Source organism: Penicillium psychrofluorescens, assembly GCF_964197705.1.
Source record: "Penicillium psychrofluorescens genome assembly, chromosome: 2".
NCBI lineage: Eukaryota > Fungi > Ascomycota > Eurotiomycetes > Eurotiales > Aspergillaceae > Penicillium > Penicillium psychrofluorescens.
In genome coordinates, this window is record NC_133440.1 from 1,208,185 (window position 1) to 1,231,117 (window position 22,933).

The following is a 22,933-nucleotide window of genomic DNA, read 5'->3' on the forward strand; positions in this document are numbered from 1 at the left end:
ATTGTTTTAGGCATACAACTGAAGGGCAGTTAGCAAACAAAGTCAATAAGAAAGCGACCATGGAAACTTACTAAATAGGATCTACTTCCTGGAGGCCCGCATACTTCAACAGACTCAGTCCGGCAATGGCAAAATGAGTGTGGTAAACATCCACCATGTTGCCTGGTCGGTCAGCAAACCCGCCTGCCTCTGGGTCCTGCACGATGTTAGCTTGGACCCGACACCTCAATCGAGACGACTGACCTGGCATTTCAGGATAAAGGCCGCCAGCTTGTTGCCATCGATCCAGTGGAGTCGATCAATCATCGCAAGGCTGGACCCAACCCACCAGCTGTAGCAAGCATCCTCGACCTTTTCGGGACGGCCATTGAGACCACCTTGGTCGACCTGGCGTTCACATAGCCACGCCCCCAGCCGGTCCTTGTTCACCAGATCCAAGCGCCCTGCAATAGCCAATGCGGCCACGCAGGTGAACACTTGGCCCGAGTGAGACTCGGCGCCGGGACGGACTCCGTAGGCCCCGTCCAAATTCTCGCAACTTTGGACATAGGCCACAGCCTTGGGCACATCGACCAGATCCAAGAGACCCAGGAGCGACAGGGCATTGAGCGCGCCGTAGAGAAAGCGAGTATCGGTCTCGCCCCACTCGTCGCCCATGAAAGCGCCGGTTTCCCGATCCTGCAGATTTGCAATGACTGGAATTTTACTTAGCAGAGGCATTGCAGGCCAGAAGAGAGCACCGTACACGATCCGACCTTCTCCTTGCCCCCTCGGCTTCCCTTCTCGAGCTCGTGCGCCGCGTCAATCATCACCAGAACCTGCACCGCGGAGACGGTGTAGAGCATGTGTGGATCATGGCCCGGCGCCGCGCCGAAGCCGCCATTGTCATGCTGACAGGACAGCACAAAGTCAATGGTCTCCTGTCGAGGTAGCGCATCGGGGTGGCCCAGGAGATGCAGAGCCGTCAGGCCCCAGTACACGCCATTAAGTCGCAGGTGCTCCGTCAGCCAATATTCCAGTTCGTCCTTCCTCTAATGGTTCACCGTCAATCATTGGTTCGGGATTTTTGTTTTTCTGCCTAGCAAAGGAGCACGCACAGTGTCCAGTTTCTGGATGTAAGCCACATGTTTCAAGGTACACAGGTCTGGGCGGGACAGGCTGCCACCGGCCCTGCCGGGACCAGACACCAAGGACATTTTTGGGGGGGGTTAGATGGTCAGTTGGAGTCAGTAGGAATCCGGGGAGTGCGGAACAGGCGACGAGCCACAGGATGTGTCCATGGGTTGTTACAAGATCATGCGGTCATCCTGGACCAGGGTGGTTGGTTGTGGCTGAAGCTCTCGATCGGCCCGGAAGGAAAGAATCAGAGCTGTGTGGTCACGTGACTCGCCAAGGCCCCCCGCCCATTGTATTGCATCAGCCTGAGACATGGATGGAACGTGGATAAACTCGAAGGATGCGGTGCAGAAATACTATTGTTCCTGGCCAGTTCGTGGTTACATACACCGACATTCAGCTCGCTCATCCCTCGGCATCCTTCCATTCTTTGCTCCCCCTGCATTCTGCATCTTGATCTACGATGCAACTATGTCCAGTCACGAGCGGAGAGGGCCGGGGGGACACCAGTGGACAGTGATAATTTTAGCGTGGCCGCTAGAGGTACACCGTGCCATGCCAATGCAGTAAACGAACAATGATATCCACTCGTGACTGGGGGGAGCCATGGTCACCATTGCCGTGTGGGTTGGGATGCGACCGGGTCAATCAAACGGACAAAGGTACGGGGATGGGTCAGTTTCAGATGGGCGTTGCTATTTCGGTATACGGTTGAGATCTCTCTCGCCTGTCTCACATCCACTATGGGCCGTCGTAGTCGAAGTGAGAGAAGTGAGAGAAAGAGCATACAAATCAACAGACAGCAACAATCCGTACAGCTAATTCCTTCAGAATCAATGGAATCCGTCCAATTGGACTGTACTGCAGACGCCAGGCACAGGACCTCTCTCATCCCACCCGTGGCTCCAACTGCCAGACCCAGTGGTTCCGAGTCGGTGGGGACACTGGCGTATCCAGTACCCGCCCAGGTACACGAGGACCCAGCGTCAGAAAGGTACTCAGTACCTGGGCTCATAGTACCCGTACCATTGAACGGACCCCAAACATGCAATCGCTGGACGATCATGATGGCAAAATGGGCAATATGGAGCCCATGATGCCGACCCATCGTCACAATCATTCATTCTGATTTGGCCCATGGGTGACGTGCTATCAACGCTGTACTCACTCCTGTATTATGTTTTCTGTTCTTTCTCTCTTCTTCCCCCTTTTTTTCACTTTTCTGGTCCGATAAGATACAGCGGAGACCGACTAGCGCTCGACAAACACAGCTAGTCGCTCTCTCACCTGCACTAGGAGGGTGTGGCAGTCCGTGTTGCCTGCTTTCCTTTTTTTTCTTTGGCACTGCCTCAACACTCAACCCTCGATTCCTCGACGGCACTCACTTTCTTTTCCTCTCCTCTTCTGTCTCTTTCTCTCTCTCCGTGGTCCTTCCTCCCTCTCCATCTGCCTCCGGTTGGTCTGTCGGTGCGAACCCAACTCTGCCGATCACCGGAACCCCAGTCCAAAAAGAGGGGGAAGCGACACCTTGCTCTCCTTCTCACACCTACAATTACTCCCTTCCTCCTCGACCGCGAGTTTTTGCATCTGATCATGAAGGGAACCAGTCCGGTGAGTCCTCTCCGCTGCTTGCCCTTGAATCCACCCTACATTGTTGCTCTTGTCGAACGGTCGGAGGTTGGCGCGTCCACGTCAAGAGACAAATGCCTCACTCCGGTAGCACGACCCGTGTGGCTTCGCTCTTGGAGCACTCCGTGGCGCATCCCCCCTGCATATGTCATTGCGGTTTCACCGGGCCCCTCCTGTCTTTTTTTTGGTCCCTCCTTTGAGCCTGTGTCCTGAGCAACCTCGCTGACCTTCAAATCTGTCAGATCTCATTCCCTCGATAATTTATACTCGTCTGAACGCCCAGACCGCTCATCCCGAACCCTTCGGTCGCTCGTGGGCCCAAATTGGCGAGGCTGGTTTTTGTCACGCGATATCGCACGGAGTTTGAATATTAGAGGTGAGTCCCTGTGCAAATCCCAAGGAACAAGGACCACTTGGTCCAGAATGTTCCAGGTGCATTCCTCCCTATCGGCACCCCCCTGGATACCTTGTTGGAGTGTCACGCTGACCGAATATCGTTCAGACAGGATCGCATTTGGCTAAAGCATTTACAATTTGACGCCCACGAAAAAGAGTTCATTTCAGATCATATATCAACTTTTTCGGAGGCTCTCCACGCTCGACCGACCTTCAAGATGCCGGCCCGGAACTCGCCCGTACCCAACTTGGACCTCAGCTCGTCCAAGTCGGCGACGAGCAATGCAAAAGTCTCGTCTCCGTTGACCCCAGGGGACCACAGCTCCGATGGCCCGAGTCCACAGACACCTCGCTCACCCAAGTCCTCATCGAGCTCACCATTCCTCAAGGGTGCTACGATCCGTCCCGTCACCCAAGACGCGAGCAGCAAACCGAACAGCCCCTCTTTGCCCCATTCTCCCGATTCGGCCGCTGAGGCAACCGAGCCTCCCCCCACACCAGGATTCACGGCCATCCCGCAGCATTTCCCTACCGCGCCGAAGCACGGCCGAGATGCGTCACGGTCATTCTTCGGCAATCTCAAAGCACCCAAGTCGTCTCACAGGGCCCACCGGTCTGACAGCTCCGAGAATTCGACGACCGACCCTCCAAAGAGCCGGGGTAGTTCTCGAGATCGCAAGGCGCATATGTCGCCCAAGTCATACGAGTCGACCCCCGATCTACCCGGCGCCATTGCTCGGGCAGCTGATAATGAAAAGGCTATTCAAAGCGAGTATAGAAAAGCCGGTACGGATACGGAGTCAGCGGCCCCGAGGAAAAGCAAGCCGCGCTTTGCAAGTCTTCTGACGCGCTCTCGCTCTATCCGTGTGGATGATTCTTCAGTCAACAAATCAGCTGGTCGACGTCCGTCAACCGGACTGGTGAAATTGGAGGAGCTTCGGACGCAAAGCAACATGCAGAACCCCCCACAGTCTGCACTTCCACGGCTGGATCATCGTCCTGTCCAAGAAACATTGGGAACGCCCACGATCGAGTCCAGCGGTGCTACTCTCCGAAAAGAGAAGAGCTACGGCGGATCTATGGTCACATCAGGCTCTTTGAGCCAAGTCTCTGGGGCATCTGCTGCCCTGTTCAACAACCTGAAACAATCCTCGACCGGTGCCGCTGGTCGCCTGGGCAAGGCAGGCAAGGGATTCTTCGGCAAGATGACACGCAGTGGGAGCACCAATGAGCGCGAGCTATACACCGATGACACTTATGTCTGTTCCGTGATCAACCTGCCGTTGATTGAGCAGGCACGCAAGACCCGCATTGCGAAGAAACTCGAAGATTGCCGAGACAAGACCGAGTTCTGGATGCCTGCCTTGCCGTACCGCTGCATTGATTACCTCAATTTCAAGGGCTGCGAGGAAGAAGGTCTGTATCGGGTTCCTGGCAGTGGCCGAGAAGTGAAGCATTGGCAGAGACGGTTCGATTCCGAACTGGATATTGATCTTTTTGACGTCCCCGATCTTTACGATATCAACATAATCGGGTCGATGTTCAAGGCCTGGCTCCGTGAACTGCCCGACGAGCTCTTCCCCAAGGCCACACAGGATTTGATCGCGGAAAAGTGCGAGGGCGCTACCACCGCCCCGCAGCTGCTCAAGGATGAGCTGTCCAAGCTGCCACCGTACAACTACTACCTCCTCTTCGCCATCACCTGCCACCTTAACCTCCTCCACTCATACGTGGACCAGAACAAGATGGACTATCGCAACCTGTGCATCTGCTTCCAGCCATGTATGAAGATCGATGCCTTCTGCTTCAACTTCCTGGTCTGTGACTGGAAAAATTGTTGGCAGGGCTGCTGGACCGAGAAGGACTTCGTCCAGAAAGAAAAAGAGATGGACGAGAAGGAGCAACAGGCCGCAGAGGAGAAGTTTGCTGCTTCTGCTGCTACGGAGAAGGCACAGGGCAGCGCGCAAAACACCACCGGTGATGAGCGCGCTGTCGTGTCTTCCAGCAGCAGCCAACACACCGAGGAGGAACCGTCTTCTCGTCCGAACACTTCACGAAGTCGCAAGCAGAGGCCCAAGGATATTGACACCTCGCACGGTCGCCATCCCTCTCAGCTCCCAGAACTTGGCCCACCGCTTTCTCCTATCAAAATATAAGACACTTCTTGGTGATGGGGGTTGGTCCCTGTCAACTTGAGTTCTTGGCTGAGATGCTTCTTGTTCGGCTGGTCCGATCATGAGGTATACACTGGATCCGAACAGACCACTGGCTGGAATGTTCTGATTCGGCTGGTCTCCCTCGTCTCTGGGTCTTCAACCAGCATTTGCAAAAATGAATACTGGCGTCCCCGGCCTCATCGATTTTTGTCCACGGTCCCACATTTTGGCCTTTTTCGCTTCAATTTGTATATTTTTGATCTTTTCTTCTCCAACGTACTTATTGTTTTGGTGGACAATGTTTCATTTTCAGCTGTTTGTTCATGCCTTTTTCTTTTATTGTTCAGCGCGACAAGTCCATTTCGTGAAATTGTGCTTTGATGTTTCGGCATCTTCAGATATCCCCGCGTGCACTTTGCATGTTCATTCTTGTCTCTATGCTTTGCTCTTATTGTATCTCTTTGACGTTTTGCGAGATATGCATGTACGATATATTGGGAACATTGGGAGGGCATTCTTTCGGTTTGATCAATCAAGACCACATTTGGTATATACATCGAGGACTCGTATAAAATAAGTTGTAGTGATAGTAATGTAAGTAAGCAGTGCTTTTGGTAGTGTAAATGTCATAAAAAATGAACCCAAAACCGCTGGACTCCAACCCAACGCCATGACAGACATCGATCGATACACAGAGAAAAAGACCCAATCAAGCCTTCTTCGCCCGCGACTCATTCGAGCGCATCTTCCGCTCATTCCGCTTAATGCGCTGCTTTCGCTCCGTCCTGGACATCCCACGGATCGACCCGCCCTTCGCAGCAGCATCCTCCTCCTTCTTCCAATCTTTCTCATCAACTTCAACAAGCCACTGATCCTCATCGGCCTTGTTCTTCCCCTTATACCCCCAGCGTGGCACCCACTCGCCCGACGCCTCGTCGTACACAAGCTTCTTGCGCCGCTCCTTATCCTCCAGCGCACCGCCGGCCTTCCTGCTGAACTTGCCAATCCCCTTCTTGCGCGCGAACAGCTCCCATTTCGTAGGTGGTTTGGGCGTGGGCAGTGGCTTTTGCCGTGGGAGCGCTGTAGCAGGCGCCGGCAGGCTGAGGAGCACGCCGTCTGCGGCGGTCGAGGTGATTTCGCACGTTGTTAGCAGCTGGTTTAGCAGGCTTTGGGCGCCATCGCGGGCAACGGCTTTGAGTGAGGCGTTGATGGGTTCGTTGCTGGAGAGCTCGAGGGGGTTGGGGTCGTTGGCGACTAGGTGGCCAAGGTCGAATGTGTAGGGTGTGGGTTTGGAGACTGTGATGGGACTGGGTTCGGGTTATGTTAGTTTTTTGGGGGTTTGGTTGTTGATCGTGCGGAATAATTGGAGGATAGAACATACAGTCTCTCAGGCTTCGAGGCTGAAGCACCGTCAGAGTTTGTCATGCCGACGTCTGTCATGGCGAGTATGCTCTGCTGTTGTTGAACTGATAATCTTTAAAAAAATGATAGCGAAGATCAATGAGAAGAAAAAAAATTGCTTATCTAAACCGCGCTAGTCCCGAACAGGCACCGCTCAGAAATGTGTCTCTCCGTTGCTCTTCCAGTCCACAATCACTTACCCATTCCACCCTCCAGTGCCACCACCCCATTGCATTGTCTCGTCTCTGGCCGCCGTGCCAGTATTCCTGACAACCACAATGGTCCCCTCGGCCTGCTGGAACTGTGTCCTGCGGCCTCGCGCTGCAGCCACGCGAGCCCTTCTCCCTCCGTCCTCCTCCGCGCCTCGAGTCGCAAGCGCCCCCTTCCACTCCTCCGCCGCCCAATATGCCCAGCCGGCGAAGAAAAAGGCCAATACCCAAACGATGATGAAGCATCGTCAGTCAATGAGCATCCGGAGGAAGAAGAAGAAGCCCGTTGATCGTGTGCGTCCGCCTCCCGTCGGCGAGCGCAAGGCTCTGAAGAAGCGCATCGTGCTCAGCAACCCCAACGCGCTGGAAATCGAGGGCATGGCTGATCTGTCGGCGGAAACAATGTCGAATCCCAGTCTTCGCGGTACTATTATGGGTCTGCCTGTGGACAAGCTGGATCAATTGAGAGCCGTTGAGGCGTTCAAGCCCAAGCAGAGCTGGTCATTGTTCCGCCGGCCGAGCACAGTCTTTCGTCGCAGCACATATGAGATGGGCCGATTGATTGATCAGATCACAGGTGATGTTGAGGGTGCTCAGCAGGGCAAGGTTGTCAAGAAGATTGTAACGGGCCCGAAGGGCTCGGGGAAGACGGTGCATCTGCTGCAGGCCATGACTATGGCTTTCATCAAGAAATGGGTCGTGATTACGGTACCCGACGGTAATTCTAACACTATCGTCTCTCGTTTCATGCGGTTGCTGATCATTCATAGCTCGAGAACTCGTCTCCGGTGACACCGCGTACTCCCCAATTGAAGGCACCAATCCGACGCAGTATGTCCAGCCCAACGCTACATCTACGCTGCTCTCTCGCGTTGTCAAAGCCAACCAGGATGTTCTTGCTGGTCTCCGTATCTCTCAGCAACACCCGGCTTTGAAAGGACTCAAGCCCGGCTCGACGCTGGCAGACCTCGCCAAACTGGGATTGCAAGATGCCGCCGTCGCCTGGCCCGTCTTCCAAGCTCTGTGGACCGAACTTAATGCTACCAAGGCGGCCCCAGGCGTGAAAGATGAATTCCAGCCTCGTCCCCCAATGCTCGTGACTCTGGACGGTCTCGCTCACTGGATGGGCGAGAGCGTCTACCGCGCTGCCGACTACACCACAATCCACTCGCACGACCTCGTTTTCGTGAATCACTTCCTTTCGCTACTGACGCAGGGTCAGACTCTGGGCAACGGCGGCCTCGTCCTGTACGCTACCTCCACCTCCAACAGCCCTTCCAACTACAGCCTCGAAGTCGGCCTTGACCAGCTAGCCGCCCGTCAGGAGGGCGTCAAGCCTTCCTCTCCAGAATACCCGCAGCCGGAATCTTACAGCGATGCTGATCCCCGTGTGATGGACCTCTTCCAGGCCTCCATGTCCAAGGATGGTCTCCTCGAGCTGCAGACCCTCAGCGGTCTCACCCGCGACGAGACCCGAAGCTACGTGACCTATTTCGCTCGCAGTGGACTACTGCGCGAGGTGGTCAATGACCAGCTAGTCGGCGAGAAATGGAGTCTCTCTGGGGGCGGCGTTATTGGTGAGCTGGAGAAGGTTCTGCGCAGGCCTCAGCTGTCTCGGCCCCAGGTGGCTACCGCTACCGCATAGAGATCTAGTGTCTGCTGTCCGTCCTCGATGCTTTTCTGTATGTATTTGGGCTTGGGGCCTTTTCTCTCTTCACTGTGTTTTACAACTACTTGTGTCGTTTCCTTTGCGTATCTGTGTGCATACCATGAATGATCTTGGGGCCTGGTTCTATATTTTAAAAATTCAAATCTGCATACTAGAGAAAATAGCCAGCCGGATTATTGTATTTTGATATCAAGTTGCAAGCAAGTGAACCTAGTATACCCCCTATTAATGGAGATCAACGAGATGATCAGTGGCAGAACCCGAGTTGACTGCCATCGTGCTGTTCAGAATCGTGATACTTGTGGTGAGAACCATGCTGCTGGAGATGATGGCCATGGTGGTATGGGTCAATATTTAAGACTGCAGGTCGAGCAGGCGACCGCGATGGTACAACCGGAGCTAATGGGAGATCGGTTTTAGTTTTGGGAATAACATGCATCGGGTAACCGTCTTGCTGTGGTTGAGTAGCTCGACTAGGCAAGTTGTTCTGATTCGCATTCTTTCGTCTGGGTGAGGAAAAAAAAGAGGCTACTGTTAGCTAACTAGGATTGAGCGAGTTTGAAACGGAGGACTTGCCGATAGATCATTATAATGAATATTATCAGTGGTATGAGAATAGTAGCGCCTACAAGTCCGACAACGAGACCAGCGATGAGTCCACTGTTGTCCCTATGTGGTGGTTGTGGTGGTGGAACTGGGTGATTTACCGGAGCGGCGTGGTTTTCTAGATGAGACATCTTTAGACAGTTGACCGTGGTTTTCTAGGGAAAGAAATGATTCCAAGTTAGAAAGTATTTCTTTGTTCAAATTTTGGTCTTCAAGATTTTAGAAATATTCTTTCTTGGTGTCAACATGACGATGGTACCTCGAGTAGGTTTGGTTTGGTGCTTCCACTTCGAATTGGTTGTGAGCTAAGTCGTTACAGAACATAACTTCCAGTCTGCCTTTGGGTAGTCTATGTTTTTAACCCAGTGTGTTTTTCTTCCACAGGCTCTGACAAGAGTAGAAGACGTCTCTTTGGCTTTTCTCTGCGGGCTTCTCTAGCAAATATACAGGGTATCGAAAACAAGAAATAAACAAAAATCCCATGACAGCAAATTTGGGTATAACATATGCATCAAAGCCACCAGAAATCGAGCAAGCAAAGATGGAATCCCATATTAAAGTAATGCAGATATAATTGTGATATAAAGCTCGCTCTCAGTGCAGGATATTCAACAGTGACAGGAAGTGGTGCAATGTACTGGCGCTGGAATGATAACTGGTGGTGGTGGGATGAATGGTACTGAAACTGAAGTTTGTACAACCGGGATTGCTCGGTAAGGTGGTTTGCTTTGGTCTTTGCTGCCCCTATTTGCCTCCTTCTTGCAGTAGATGAGCCTGTGAACCAAGAGCCACAGTTAGATTCAAATTCAATGATATGATCTTGATGATTCGCCGACAGGAAACTTACTTGAAAGCAATAAAAACGAACACTAGGATAAGAGGGCCTAGCGTTCCGACGAGAACCGCTACCAGGACGCCTGCATTGATGCCGTTGGACTTTGTCGCGGGCGGAACTTTTGCAGGGTTTGTAGGCGGCATATTGAATATGTGGTCTCGAACACAGTAAGTTTGAAGTCTTTGAAAGTGAGCGACTGATGGTGTTTAAGAGATTGAGTCGCTGTGATGGTCTTTCCTGGATGTCAAGATGACGGTGACATCCCAGTTAAGGTTAGTACGCTCCTAGTTCAGGAAACATGGAAAATGTTAGATTTTCAAATTAGTTTAGATAGTCTATAGGTTTACACAAGGTACCAGTCAAAAGAATGTGTTTGGATTCGATTCTATTAAGTACTCAACAATGACAAAATCTTCAGTAGTGGCATACTCTTTTTATCAGAAACCAACATCAGTCAACCTTGACCACCAAATTCTCAGATTTCCTCCACAGGCTTCGACCTGATAGCAACGGGCAAATCTGTATAATCAAACCTGGCAGCCGCATTCATAAATAGTGAGTTTCCGGGGTGTGCCTGCTTGCGCTCGCCACGGAAAAGGAAGTTCATGGGGAAGCCAATTTCAAAGTTATACGCCGACTCGATCTCCTCGACGTCCTTATCCGACAGTTCCAGTGCCAGAGCATCGATATTACCCTGCAGATGCTCCACCTTACGACCACCCACAATGGGCGCGACATGAGGCGTCTTACGCATCACATAAGCCAAGGCCACACTGGTGATGATGGTGTTATGGCGGGCTGCAACCGTCTCCAGCACCTTCGACACTGCCAGATCAGTCTCGCTCGCCTCGACGGCGCGGCCTGGGTTGCCAGATTTGGCGATCTCCTCGCGTTGCGCGGCAGTCTTGAAGGCGCCTCCGCCGATGGCTCCCCATGGGCAGAGACCCATTCCCTCAGAGGCACACATCGGGATGATCTCACGCTCGAAATCACGCTTGGCTGCGTTCCATTGGCCCTGATAAACAGAAAAGGGGCGCATTCCGTGGTCGCGGGCGTCTAATTCCTGTTAGTAATTTGGCATCAGACGTAATGAGGCCGGCATATACTCACATTGGTTGGCTCGGCTTACGACCCAAGCAGGTGTATCGCTAACACCCAGGTACAGCACCTTTCCCGAAGTCACCAGCAAGTTAAGCGACGTCATTACCTCCTCGATGGAGGTGCTGAAGTCCCACCAATGCACGTACAGCTATTCTTTGGTCAGCGTTATTGCAAGTTGAGAAGAACTTAGATCCTTACAAGGTCGATATAATCCGTCTTCAGCTTCCGCAAACTCGCGTTAACGGATAGCTTGAGGGACTTGGCATTGTTTCCGACGTAATTTGCCTGGATCTCGTCCTTCTTGTACAGGCGGTACGGGGAGGTGTACTTGGTCGCCAGAACGATCTCATCGCGCACACCTCGCTTCTCCATCCATTCGCCAACCCACTCTTCGGATTCTTCATTTTGGTAGTTGTTGGCGCTTGAAATGGGTTAGAGGCTTCATTTTCAGCTGGACTGTCTACTTACGTGTCAATGAAGTTGCCACCATTCTCATAGAATGTATCCATAATTTGGAAGGACGTTTCCTTGTTGCATTCACCAAGTCTGCCCTCCCTGTTCCCATGTTAGCAAATATTAGGCCACGCGTTCATTGACGAATTCGCCACATACCATCCAGTCCCGAAGTTCATTGCCCCCAAGCACAGAGGGCTAACCTTGACACCAGCCGTGGGAGCAAGCAGGCGGTAACGGCCCAGGCGAGATTTCGGGGGAGCAGCAGCGGCGAACATTTTGGTCGATTTTATTTGATAGGTTTAGAATTGCAGTTAATATTTAGTTTTGTGTTGAATTCTATTATTCGATTACAGTGACGAGGGGTCTTTTATATAGCTCTTGACATCCCTGCGGGGAAATGATGTAACTTTATGTTGCAGGACGATCATATTATTAATCGTGGATTTAGCCAAACTCCAACTAAACTCCGCTGGCATTTCAGCTTCGCTAGCTTCGCTGACCAAACCGACGAGCCAGAGCTTGGAACGGGATCAAAGTTTAGTGGAAGCTTTAGGACAACTGTTGAGATTTGTAATCGGCGACAGTGGGCGTTTATGAAATAGGAAGGAAGGTATTTATGCAATCAACACGGATATAACGGGATTTATCTTGCATCCGGACTATCACCGATAGTCTCTGCTTTCAAGATACTCGGAGATTTTTCCGAGCCCTTCAGCGGAAAAACAGGCTTTTTTAGGCAGGTCGTGATAAAGTCTAGCTGTTGATTGGCCAGTTTACCCTGGCTCTTCGCTAATTCAATCAAGACTTTATTTAGAGATCATCCCCTATTTAGACTTTAGAAAATCAAAATCGCAATCTGCCCCACACTTTCAATCATCTACAATGAAAAGCTACAAGAGTGAATGGAGATGTATTGTCTATGTATTTGATGTACAGTAATGCTATCCTCAGCCTTCCAGTCCAGGAAGACTTAGCCAGCGTGACAATGCCGTCTTCAGAGCGTCGATATCCACCTCGTCTTCCCCCACCCACGCAACAGTGCCATCGGGCCGCACCAGCAATGTTTTGAGGCCAAAAGTCTCTTTTGCATTAGACGCAGAGTAGCCGACGAAGGGCTCTAAGCCCTGGGCCAGGTGTGCCACAGATGAGTTACTCGAGAAGTCAATGATCAGGAAACGCCCTTTCTCCAACTTGGACCCCAGGCGCAGTCCGTCCTCGAATTCAAAATCTGGGGCACTGCAACCAATAAGCGGGTGGGTATCACCCAGGTCGTAGCGCTGCGAAAGTCCCCAGATGCGGTCCGCAAAATAAGTCGTTCCTTCGTCCGTATTGATCAAGTCCTGTATGACTTTGGCAGCGGCTCGGCTATATGGGTCCGGACGTAGAGTGACCACCTGAGCACGCGTCCATTCAAGGACATGCGCGCCAACCGGATACCGTTCTTGATGATAAGTGTCGAGAAGTCCAGGCGGTGCATAGCCCTTAATGGTAGCCGCCAGCTTCCAGCCCAGGTTAATCGCATCGCCTATACCAGCAGTCAATCCCTGCGCCCCCAGTGGAGAGTGGATGTGAGCGCTGTCACCGGCCAGAAAAACGCGGCCTCTGCGATACTCCGTAGCTTGTTTTGAGCGATCGGTGAATGTGGTGGTCAGATGCAGAGCTTTGACAGTGACATCCAGTCCGGAGACCCGTTGAAGTACAGTTTGGAAGTGTTCTCGAGTGACGGTTTGCGAGCGATCGAAGCTCAGATCGAAATCAATGGCGTAAATTTGTCCAGGCCCATTATCAATATACATCCCGAAGCCTGTACGGTTAAACCCCGGCTTCAGAAGCTCTTGATTGTCCAGGTCGCAGCTAGCGATATAGCCGATGAACTCAGAGCCCGTCCCTTCAAATTGGAACCCAGCGACCTTGCGAACAGTGCTGCGTCCACCATCGCATCCAATGAGCCATTGTGATTCGAAGCACTCGTCTCCGGCCCATACCTTCACCGTATCATCTTCGTCACTGACTTTAGTGACTCCCATTCCCCGGATGATCTGTACACCGAGTGTCTGCGCACGCTCCGATAACACACTCTCAATACGACCAAGTGAAGACTGTCCAGGGAGAAACGCAGGCCCTGGAAGGTGATATTTCCACTGTGAGAAATCGATTTTGTTTGCATTGAGCATCATGCCGGCAAAGTGACCCCCAAACATGAAGCCGGGACCTTTGTCGAGTTGCGTCGGACGCTGGGTGCCGCCCTGGATGATCTCGTCCAGCATCCCACGGCGGTAAAAGGCCTCGATCGCACGAAGAAAGAGACCGCGGCGACCGAAAAAGTCTTCCTTCCATGGCGTATTGGGTGTCGTATCTCGTTCCAGAACAAGTACCGAGACGCCGGCCACGGCCAGCTCGCATGCGAGAAATAGCCCTACCGGACCAGCGCCGGCGATGATGACGTCTGTGGGTTTGCTCATGATTTTGCATACAAAGTTATTTCCGAAAATATAGAAAAGTAATCACGATCGGTTGGAGCATCTTCGCATTAAATATTGTTCTCTAGCGGACTGCATACTGTCCGAACGGCTCCCGCTCGGGTGGTTCCAATCCCCGAGCGCTGGATCTTTGCAAAGGCCGTCGTCACTCCAATCCACCTCGCAAGACTGATCAATCAGTGCCTGTGAAGGATCGCAATGAAATGTTCCAGGGATTTTGATAGCACTCCGGTGTAATTCATTTTTCTATCTATCTTTTCTTTCGTTTTTTTTTTTTTTTTTTTTTTTGCTACTAACCCACCCGCAAGATTTGGATAGCTAAAGAGAATGGGCAGAGCAGCTAGAAAGCGAGAGGAGAGATATTTTCTAGGGCTTGATTTGCGCTGACATTTGAAGGCGTAGAATCGAAATCTATATTCGTGCGTGTCTTTCGTTGAAACACACCAAGCTAAGCAATCTTCTAGCAGTAATCTTAAGGCAGGAAAAGAAACGAAAAGAAATGTACGCCCCAAGACAATAAATTCATCTTTAATAAGGCACACGCATTCCTCAAAAAGGGGAGTCAGAAAACACAATCTCTCCAGCGCATCTGCGTACTTTGCCCTCCCTCAAAGTCCTCGTTGCTTCGTTTTCCTCCGCATGCTCAATCATAAGGAAGGCCTTGGTCATTTTCCGCTTTAGAGACTTCAGCCTTTTCTCCTCTTGCACAATGGGTCCGGGATTTCCTGTGTTTCCTGAACTGTCAGCATGTCTGTCACCTTCGCGGTTTCCTTTTCGGAACATGCCTTGTCCTTCTGTTACTTGTTGCGTCGCTCGTTCTTCCGTCACCTGCTTTTCTTTTGTCGGTGCTGGGTCTTTTCCTGCAGCGACAGCTCCTCTTAAATCTCCAGCATCTTGAGCGCCTCCAGCAGCTGTGCACTGTTCACACTTGCAAGGCCCTCCAAACAGCTGTATCGCGCCGGGGCCGTCTGGTCGGATCGCGGAATGCCTGTACCGGAGACGAATCTCTTCGCCTGGCTTGATAGTATTCTGTGCCCATATAACCACGCGGTTGGAGACCACATTATCATATGCCCAATCAGCATTATACTTTGCGGAATCGCCAAGCTTCTTAATGGCACAGCAGTGGTTGAACATGCTGAATCCTGGGAAGAGGTAGAGGTTGGAGAAGGACCGATCCCATCGAGTTAACGATTCCTCGTTTTGATTCATCTTTTGATGTTCGCTGGATTCTTCCGGAGGCTTAGTCTGGTCTACTGGTCGCATGCTTTTGGCCCTGCCTCTCCATTGTCCATCCAAGGATACTACCGCGTTGGTGAGTAGTTTCCGCAGCACAATTTGGATGGCCCATGTGTCAAAGCTGAAGTCACGGAAGATGTCCACTCCTAGCTGGGAGAGAATGTCGAATGGCACCTGGATGTTGGCGGCAAAGTTGAACGGGAAATTGCTGCCAGTCCAGTAGTCGTTATGTTCGGACCAACCGTCCAGAACAAGGAGTTCATCGATCTCGTGGGGAAGTAAGTGCCGGTCTGTCCCTTGCTGACGTCGGTGCAGTGTGATCTCGAAGACCTTTTTGAGAAGTAGACTCAGAATAGTCCCATGGGCGTCGTTCAATTGAAATATATATTCAATATCTTCGTCTTTAATTGTTACCGGTTCGTTGGACCCTGGCGGGAATCGTTGCATCTTATCGCCTCTTATTTCTCGCATATCCAGATGACCCCGAATAGTCGGCTCCTCGCAGAAGATAATCCCACCTTGGTTGATAATTTCTGTGGCGAAAACTCCTAGGCCTTGACTGTCGGGCACTTGTTTGACTTCGCAGTTCCACGTTGGGGGGTTCGGGGTTCCTGGGGGCGCTTCGAAAAGACAGCGACTGAGCACATCGCGGAAATTCGGGTCAACACGATCGACTTCCTCCTCGTATGGATATCTGCGGGTACCCTTGATTGCTCCGTATCGGCTTTCGAAGAGGAAGAGGTTCTGTTTACCCTTCTCTTTTTGCCAACGTTCTGCAGAGGGTTTGGTTAGTCGTCTCCGCTCCTCAACTACTCTCTGGTCACGATCAGACTCGGAGGAAGATAAAGTTGAACGGAACAGCCGGTATTGTACCTCGACATCATCCCAGCAATTCAGCGATGCGAGGCTGAGACTCGTAATGTGGAAGGCCGCTTTCTGAACTGTTGGAATGAAGTTGGTGATGCCATTCTTGCGCATGTAGACCATAATTTCTGGTTTCCAGTCAAAGCCATATTGAGGAATTGCTATAAAGTGTTGTTCAACTGCGTGCCAGATGCGCGGGTAGAGTCCCGGTTGTTTATTTCTCGCAAGATCGTCCGTAACCACCTCGCAGAGAAGTTGGGCGCGATAGGCATCGCCGATGGCCAGATCAAAAAATTCTTGTTGGTAATGGCAGTATGCCCTGCTGAGCCAGTAGGTTGGGTTGTATGGACTCAAGTGAATGGCGAAGGTGTACATATCGAGCGGCGTCATATTCGGGTCCGTGGCGGGATGTACCCTGTACTTCTCCAGTCGATTGATTCCCCAGTGCGACAGATCACTTTGCGACTGAAAGGAGTAGCATTTGGCAAGCTCGTCATTGATGAGGCGGTCCTGGTTTTCTCGCCTCGCATCCTTTGCTGACAGCTTTTCCTTCATCGGTTTGGCTACTTGTAACCCTCTCTTCCTCAACTCGGCGTTCAAAACAGAATTGGTCCAGTACTTCGAATCGCGAACATTCTCGTCACGAATCGCGACTTTATCTCTGATCTCGTCAAACAATTCCGATAAACCTCCGGTCTGGGCAACCAGGTTATCTTCCTCCCATCGCACAACGTAAAACAATGGATCGCCCATCAGATGCTCATAGACATTGGTCGCCAATCCATTGATCACGCGCGGATCATGATCTTGGGGTATTACATCAGGTAACTGAATTGGAAAGCCACGGTTTTTGTGATCCTTCCATGCCTTTCCAAGGCATCGGTCCTGCTCGAACCACGCGCGACATGCAAGTCTTGCATCATCGGCACTGATGTACGGGCCGAACGCTACCTTGTCAAGGAGGTCAGGCCGTGGCGGGTAGTCAGGGGCTTGTCGCTCCGTTTCAGACACCGGTGGGACATTGATGAAATAGTCTGGGTCGGAGGTCATGGTGGATTGCTGGAGAAGGTAGGTACTCGGATTCAATACTTAATTTGGAGTCATGTCATTTTCATTGCTGGTCGGACTACGGCTATAAATATTAACGCTCCTCGTGAATTGGGCCTTTCTTTGAGGGGCATGAGGGCATTGGTCCCAAAGAAAAGATGGCGGTATTCATGGTCGGGTCTCTTTCGAGGTAGGTTAGGAAAGCCGGCACGAGACCAAGAAACAAAGAAGAACGAGGGCTCCGTCTGTTTGTTAGTAAGTTGGTTAATTCTTTGAGCTTTAAATAGATTCCCGAATCCACGGATCTTTTGATGCGGACATCACAAAAAAGACAGAGTTGGCGTATAACAACCAGCGCCTTTGTTGGAAAGGTGTTGGGATGTCCGCGACCGGAGATTCGATTCCAAAAAAAGTGGCGTTTGCCAACAGATCCCAAGCCAATTTGCGCGGCCTGTTAGCGCGGAAGGATCTATGCTTTCTAACATGACAAAGCCGAATTATTTATCTGTTATTCGCCCTCGGGCAGAGTGCAAGTTAGGTGGATCATCACTACTGACTCGTCCATAGCAGAGATTTAACGTGAACTAGACGGGCAACTCTCGCCTAAGAGAGGAGGGCGGCCCGAGCTATGGACGAGTGGGAGGGATTAGTCTGTGAGTGAGCGGGCATTTCGTGGTCAGACAATGGGCGTACCTACCAGGATTTATTCAGAAGCGGGACAACACATCTATCTTTCCGGTTTGGGCAAGTATGAGGCTTCTGGAGTTCTATTACTATGTCAGGGGTAATGATGTAAGGTAGTACCTTGCACGTAGTGAGCCTTTGGATTAGTCGTTATATCTCTGGGAATTTAAATTAAAAATATTATTATTAGTACATACGGCAGCCCCGGACGCCCAGGGGTTGATCGATAATGGGGCCGGGAATTGTAGTCGATGGATCTCTCCTTCGCCCCAACGCCAGAAATAGTAAGGTCGCCGGTATGCCTTGCCCGCTCCATGTCACCCTCTTAGGCCCGCCACACGTGCTGTTTCCTCCTACATCTTCTTCTTTTTCCTCTCGCTCTCTTCTTGACATGGACAGCGCCAGCGATGTTCGGACACGCAGACCGTCCCGTTCTTCCAGCCTCACGGTCAGAACCCAGATTCCCACCCCGTCACCCGTTGTCCTACCCCAAGGACCACACATCATGGGGAGTGCGGTTTAACAAGAAGCACCAACGCGGCCGGGATGTACTGGTAAGTGAGGGAGACAGTGTTGCACGAACCAGACTGACTGTTCCCACAGCGTCGCCAGCCCCACACAACAGAGAGGCCCTATGTACCTCCGTATGCACACTTATCCTCGTCACTATCTTCCCCGGCGACAGCTCCATTGGATCACAAGCCTCTGCCCGCTGCCCCAAATCAGCGACTGCTCTCACCTCCCACGGCTGAAGATCCGGCATTTTCTACCCCGGTTGCACCGCCATACACACCACTGCCGGCCATCAGCCCGGTCCCAGCACCTCTGCCAAGTTCCCCTCATGAATCAGGAGAGAAGAGCGACGGCTATGGATTTCCACCTTGCGCTAACAATGATCCAAATGCAGACCATCCGACTTCTTCGGCCCTGGGCCATGGCACGCCGTCGGACTGGGAGCACTTGGGTAGTCCGGCACAAGAAGAATTCGATGACCGGCCGTGGTTTCCTCCCAGGAGCGGAATTGAAACGCCCACAGGATCTCAAGACACGGTCCTGACGCCTCCGGGGTACTCCACGGGTCTGCCAGGCAAAGTTCGTTATTCCGTGATTCCTGTGCCACATGAGATCCGCAAAGAGTCTTTCAAAAGCCCTATCTCCGAGATGGATTCCATTTCGCAACACAACTTTTCTTATTCTCCCGTCTCTCCAGCTACTGTGGCTAGCAAGAAGGAGTCTTCGTTTCCACCGATTGCATCGATGCGAATAGACACTAGTGCTTCCTCATCACACAGCCCTGCGCCATCCATTTCCCTGGACGGAGGAAGGTCAAAAAGAATCGACGGGATCATCGACGCATGGATTCAGCCAATTACGGCAATAACTGAATTCCCAAACCCGGATTCGGCCAGCTTGCGACAGCAGGATGATCAGCTGACTCCGGTGAATGAGATTGACCCCGTTGAGTTGCCAGCAGAGACGCTGGAGTCGGAAGAAATCCTGGAGTCTGAAGAAGTTCCCCGGTTTTCCGAGAAGAGTGTGCAAGTGGATCTCGGTATCTCGAAAATGATAGAAGAACAAAGCAACACAGCCGTGGTCAAGGACATAGACCCTCACAAGGATCTCGATCCTTGGCTCAGGTCTTCCCTCACACGCTATGTGTCCATGCTGCACAAAGAGGCGACCGCCGACTCGGATCACGAGAGATTCGAGATTTTTGCGGCTTTCACGGCAAAGGAGACAAAGCTTCGAGAGGTTCTTTACAGTATCGACAACGTCCAACAAGCTGGATTGATGGCTCCGCAACTCACTGTGCGAGGCCAAACTTCACAACCTATAACTGATTCCCCATTCGGTTCCGTCCAATGGCGACATCCTGTCTCCCCTACAGCGGCGGAAGACGAAGAAGATGACCCAGATGGTGAAGAAAGTGGATTTAGCTCAGGAGGACGACCAATCCTCGCCAAGAGAGCCCGTCACACTTCAAAATCTGTCCTGAGAATTTCTTCCTTTGCGGCCGATAGGGAGCACGGGAACACCTCTCGTCGGTCTAGCTCTGTTCCACCCTCACTGGATGCGTTGCGAGTTGAAGTAGGCTTCAGCCCTCTAGTCACGAGCCCTCCACTGCCCATTTATACGCCATACCAGTACGTCGAGGGACCTCAGCGAGGCTCAGACAGCTTGATCTTTGATCGGCCGGCGTACCAAGGGTATAATGATCTGCGGCGACAATCCGCCATGGGTGGTCGAGTCATGTCGGTTTCAGGGCTTTCCCGTGGGAGGTCCCAATCTTTGGCTTCTCCTGAGCAACTCAGAAGACAAGAGGAAGAGTTCCTCGGGGTTATCCGCCAGAGAAGCAGCGCTTACCACACAATGTCACCGAAAACCCCTGCATCTCCTACACACCTACCCGAAACTTTGCATAGTGGCCGACCTCAGAATCCCATTGAAGATCTACGGAACATGGTCTGGGCGCCTATGGATGGACAAGCCGAAATTTCATGGTACGCAACAACAAGAGAGGAACTGAACGCAATTTCGGATGACTTCACATACATTCAGAAGATCATCCTGACCTCCGAATCAGCCTCGTTAGCTCGTCGAAAGAGGCTGGACCGAAAACGCATGAAGCGCCAGGATCGTGCGCAGAAGCACATCGATAGTCTCTTCAATAAAAATGTAATCGGACATGCGGATATCAATCTGATGGAAGAAGATTTCCGACAAGGCGAAGCGCGCGTTCAACTGGATGAGGAACGGCGCGAAGTGGACAGCTTCATTGAAGAGGTCTTTAACCCTTTGGATAAACGTTTGCAAACCGAGATCTCCGTCCTACGCAGGTCCTACGATGCGGCTCTTGATCAGCTCGACCGCGAACAAAAAGGCAAAGCTGCGGCTAACGAGCGGCGTAGCCCGTCCAGCGCTATCAAGATGGTCAACGAAATCCACAACAAGCTTGAGATTCGATTCCAGAGGCGCCTAGAGCTTGCCCTGGACTGTGAGCGGCGCCGGAAGAAGGCTGAGCGGCGTCCACTGGTGGTTATCGGTGATACGTTTGGTCTACGACAACTCGACGGAGACTTTGACCAGATGGAGAAACGAAATATTCTGGAGGCGGCACGGGACCGCGACGACCGAGCCAACCGGCTTATGGATACTTTTGACGGAGCAGTCCTTCACGGCCTAGGTACGAATCGAAGCCTCCTAGATGCGCTTGCCGCAAAGACAGTCCAACTGGACTCCACAACCCTCCTCTCCTCTTCTGGACTCCCAGATTCTGAAGTTGAACAGATTCTCAAGTCCGTGGCGAAATTTGCCGCGCGGCTTCGCGCCGACTCCGAAGAGATTCTACTCAAATTCGGAGATGCAGACATGGCTCTCAACGATGCGGACTACTACGTCTCCGTCGCCGAAGCGTGGTATGCAAAGTCGGACCCCGATGTATTTCAACGATTAGATGCTGAAAAACAAAAAGAGGACCTCAAAATTCAGAACGACCTCCGCGACAGACTGGAAAGTATTCAGAAAAGCCCCGCCGAGATTGAGACGACAGTTGTGCATCTTCTGCAGTCTTTGGGGCAAACCTCCGCCGCCGCCGCCGAAGACGTGAATGTGAACAAGCAAGGCAGCTCGTCACCACTCCAGCTCAGCCTGGATCACCAAGACAGATTGCGGAAGGCGCTGGCCAATGCGAAGCGGCGCAATGCAGCTCGACACAACAATTGAAAAAAAGAACGGATGGATGCAATTGATACTATTGGTACAGTACGGACACGAATGGACGAATTTCTTTCTTGCATCCGCGATCAAATTCTTCTTTCTCGCCTGTCGTTTAACAACCCGCCCCTTTAAATCAGAGGCCATTTATTGTTTTCGACTCTGCATGAATTTGCATTTCTCGGTGGATACCCCATTCGTTAACAGCGGGCAGCCTGCGTTGCTTTTTTTATTCTTAGATTATGTCTTCGATAGATTCATTCTCCGGTAATATATTCACTCGAGGACGCTTTTGTCCTATTTCTCTCATTTCACGCTTTTACATAATCCAGCTCCTCATTCCCAAGTATGCCAAGTATGTTGTCGATTGAGTCGATGAGCGCGCAGACCAGTAAGCCAGAAAGGGACAGGTCGGAGTCTTTTTCCCCTCAGACATGTTTCACAAAGAATTCATCGGGCAAAAACCAAAAGCGGAGTGATTCGAGCCGTTTTAACTTTTGCTTTTTTCCTTTATCCGGTTGAAAAAAAAAAGAAAGAGAGAAACACAGACCATTGGAAAGCAAGTCTCCTCGTCTAACATCGCTTCCCGAGCACAGATCAATGAAAGAAGGCCCCAACACGGGAGGGGTGACAACAACTTTTTTGATCCTGCTGCGCCAGCACCCTCGACCGGCCAATAGTCACTACTCCTGTGCTGGCGTAAGAATGGCCACCCAGCTCGCGTTAGCACCAGATGTGGCTGCGCCATGAACAGGGGGGAAACGTGGTCAAGTGATTGAGTTCGCCTACACGGCGGCCATTCAGCGGTCAGGCACCCCGAGACAAGGGGTGAGCCAAAACCAAAAAAATTCTCCTGCGCCGCAAAGATATGAAGTCAGGCCTCGGTGGCGCAGAGCCTAACGTTTAGGCGCCCAGGGATGTCGATTGGCGGGCGATGAACAGCGTGGAGAAATAGACGCCAATATGCGTGCCGATCTATCTGCGGCGCAAGCACGTCTACCACCGCGGTCTTGCTGGATAACTTCCGTGCTTGGACCCCAATTCTTTTGCAAGGGTCCGGGTGATCATCACTTTTCCCACCAAGGCTAGGCCGATGGGCCTTGCTGTGCCGCGCAGCCTCTTTAGTCAGAAGCGCGCTCGGATTCGCTGTGGTCGATGCGCAGGACGCTAATGCTGACTATCAACAATGACGAAAAGACCGACCTATCGATCGTGCACAGCATAGCGTGTGCTCCTGCGCCGTGGGCGTGGATCGGAGCCTTATGCACGAGGTGGTGCTGGAATCACCAACACAGCAACCTCAGAGGGTGCCTAGGCTCCTTCCGGGCCTC

General features: G+C 51.8%; 8 protein-coding genes across 8 annotated transcripts; 3 read left to right on the forward strand and 5 right to left on the reverse strand.

Annotated features, from left to right (window-relative positions):
* Positions 1-70: 70 nt before the first annotated feature.
* Positions 71-1,196, reverse strand: PFLUO_LOCUS2666 (Rab geranylgeranyltransferase; the record flags this gene model as incomplete). Its single annotated transcript, XM_073779830.1, has 4 exons — positions 71-196; positions 244-695; positions 746-1,031; positions 1,098-1,196. The coding sequence occupies 4 exons, from the start codon at positions 1,194-1,196 to the stop codon at positions 71-73; spliced, it is 963 nt and encodes a 320-aa protein (XP_073636746.1).
* A 2,163-nt stretch (positions 1,197-3,359) lies between these two features.
* On the forward strand, positions 3,360-5,297 carry PFLUO_LOCUS2667 (uncharacterized protein; the record flags this gene model as incomplete). Its single annotated transcript, XM_073779831.1, has 1 exon — positions 3,360-5,297. The coding sequence occupies one exon, from the start codon at positions 3,360-3,362 to the stop codon at positions 5,295-5,297; it is 1,938 nt and encodes a 645-aa protein (XP_073636747.1).
* Positions 5,298-6,006: 709 nt separating this feature from the next.
* On the reverse strand, positions 6,007-6,737 carry PFLUO_LOCUS2668 (Rhodanese- sulfurtransferase; the record flags this gene model as incomplete). Its single annotated transcript, XM_073779832.1, has 2 exons — positions 6,007-6,604; positions 6,679-6,737. 2 exons carry the CDS (start codon positions 6,735-6,737, stop codon positions 6,007-6,009), a joined length of 657 nt encoding a protein of 218 aa, XP_073636748.1.
* A 239-nt stretch (positions 6,738-6,976) lies between these two features.
* Positions 6,977-8,552, forward strand: PFLUO_LOCUS2669 (uncharacterized protein; the record flags this gene model as incomplete). Its single annotated transcript, XM_073779834.1, has 2 exons — positions 6,977-7,625; positions 7,678-8,552. 2 exons carry the CDS (start codon positions 6,977-6,979, stop codon positions 8,550-8,552), a joined length of 1,524 nt encoding a protein of 507 aa, XP_073636749.1.
* Positions 8,553-10,492: 1,940 nt separating this feature from the next.
* PFLUO_LOCUS2670 (uncharacterized protein) lies at positions 10,493-11,849 on the reverse strand (the record flags this gene model as incomplete). The annotated part of the gene is made up of 5 exons (XM_073779835.1): positions 10,493-11,073; positions 11,128-11,266; positions 11,317-11,539; positions 11,587-11,673; positions 11,731-11,849. 5 exons carry the CDS (start codon positions 11,847-11,849, stop codon positions 10,493-10,495), a joined length of 1,149 nt encoding a protein of 382 aa, XP_073636750.1.
* Positions 11,850-12,521: 672 nt separating this feature from the next.
* PFLUO_LOCUS2671 (uncharacterized protein) lies at positions 12,522-14,036 on the reverse strand (the record flags this gene model as incomplete). The annotated part of the gene is made up of 1 exon (XM_073779836.1): positions 12,522-14,036. The coding sequence occupies one exon, from the start codon at positions 14,034-14,036 to the stop codon at positions 12,522-12,524; it is 1,515 nt and encodes a 504-aa protein (XP_073636751.1).
* A 567-nt stretch (positions 14,037-14,603) lies between these two features.
* PFLUO_LOCUS2672 (uncharacterized protein) lies at positions 14,604-17,207 on the reverse strand (the record flags this gene model as incomplete). Its single annotated transcript, XM_073779837.1, has 1 exon — positions 14,604-17,207. The coding sequence occupies one exon, from the start codon at positions 17,205-17,207 to the stop codon at positions 14,604-14,606; it is 2,604 nt and encodes an 867-aa protein (XP_073636752.1).
* A 1,088-nt stretch (positions 17,208-18,295) lies between these two features.
* Positions 18,296-21,611, forward strand: PFLUO_LOCUS2673 (uncharacterized protein; the record flags this gene model as incomplete). The annotated part of the gene is made up of 2 exons (XM_073779838.1): positions 18,296-18,442; positions 18,492-21,611. 2 exons carry the CDS (start codon positions 18,296-18,298, stop codon positions 21,609-21,611), a joined length of 3,267 nt encoding a protein of 1,088 aa, XP_073636753.1.
* Positions 21,612-22,933: the final 1,322 nt, after the last annotated feature.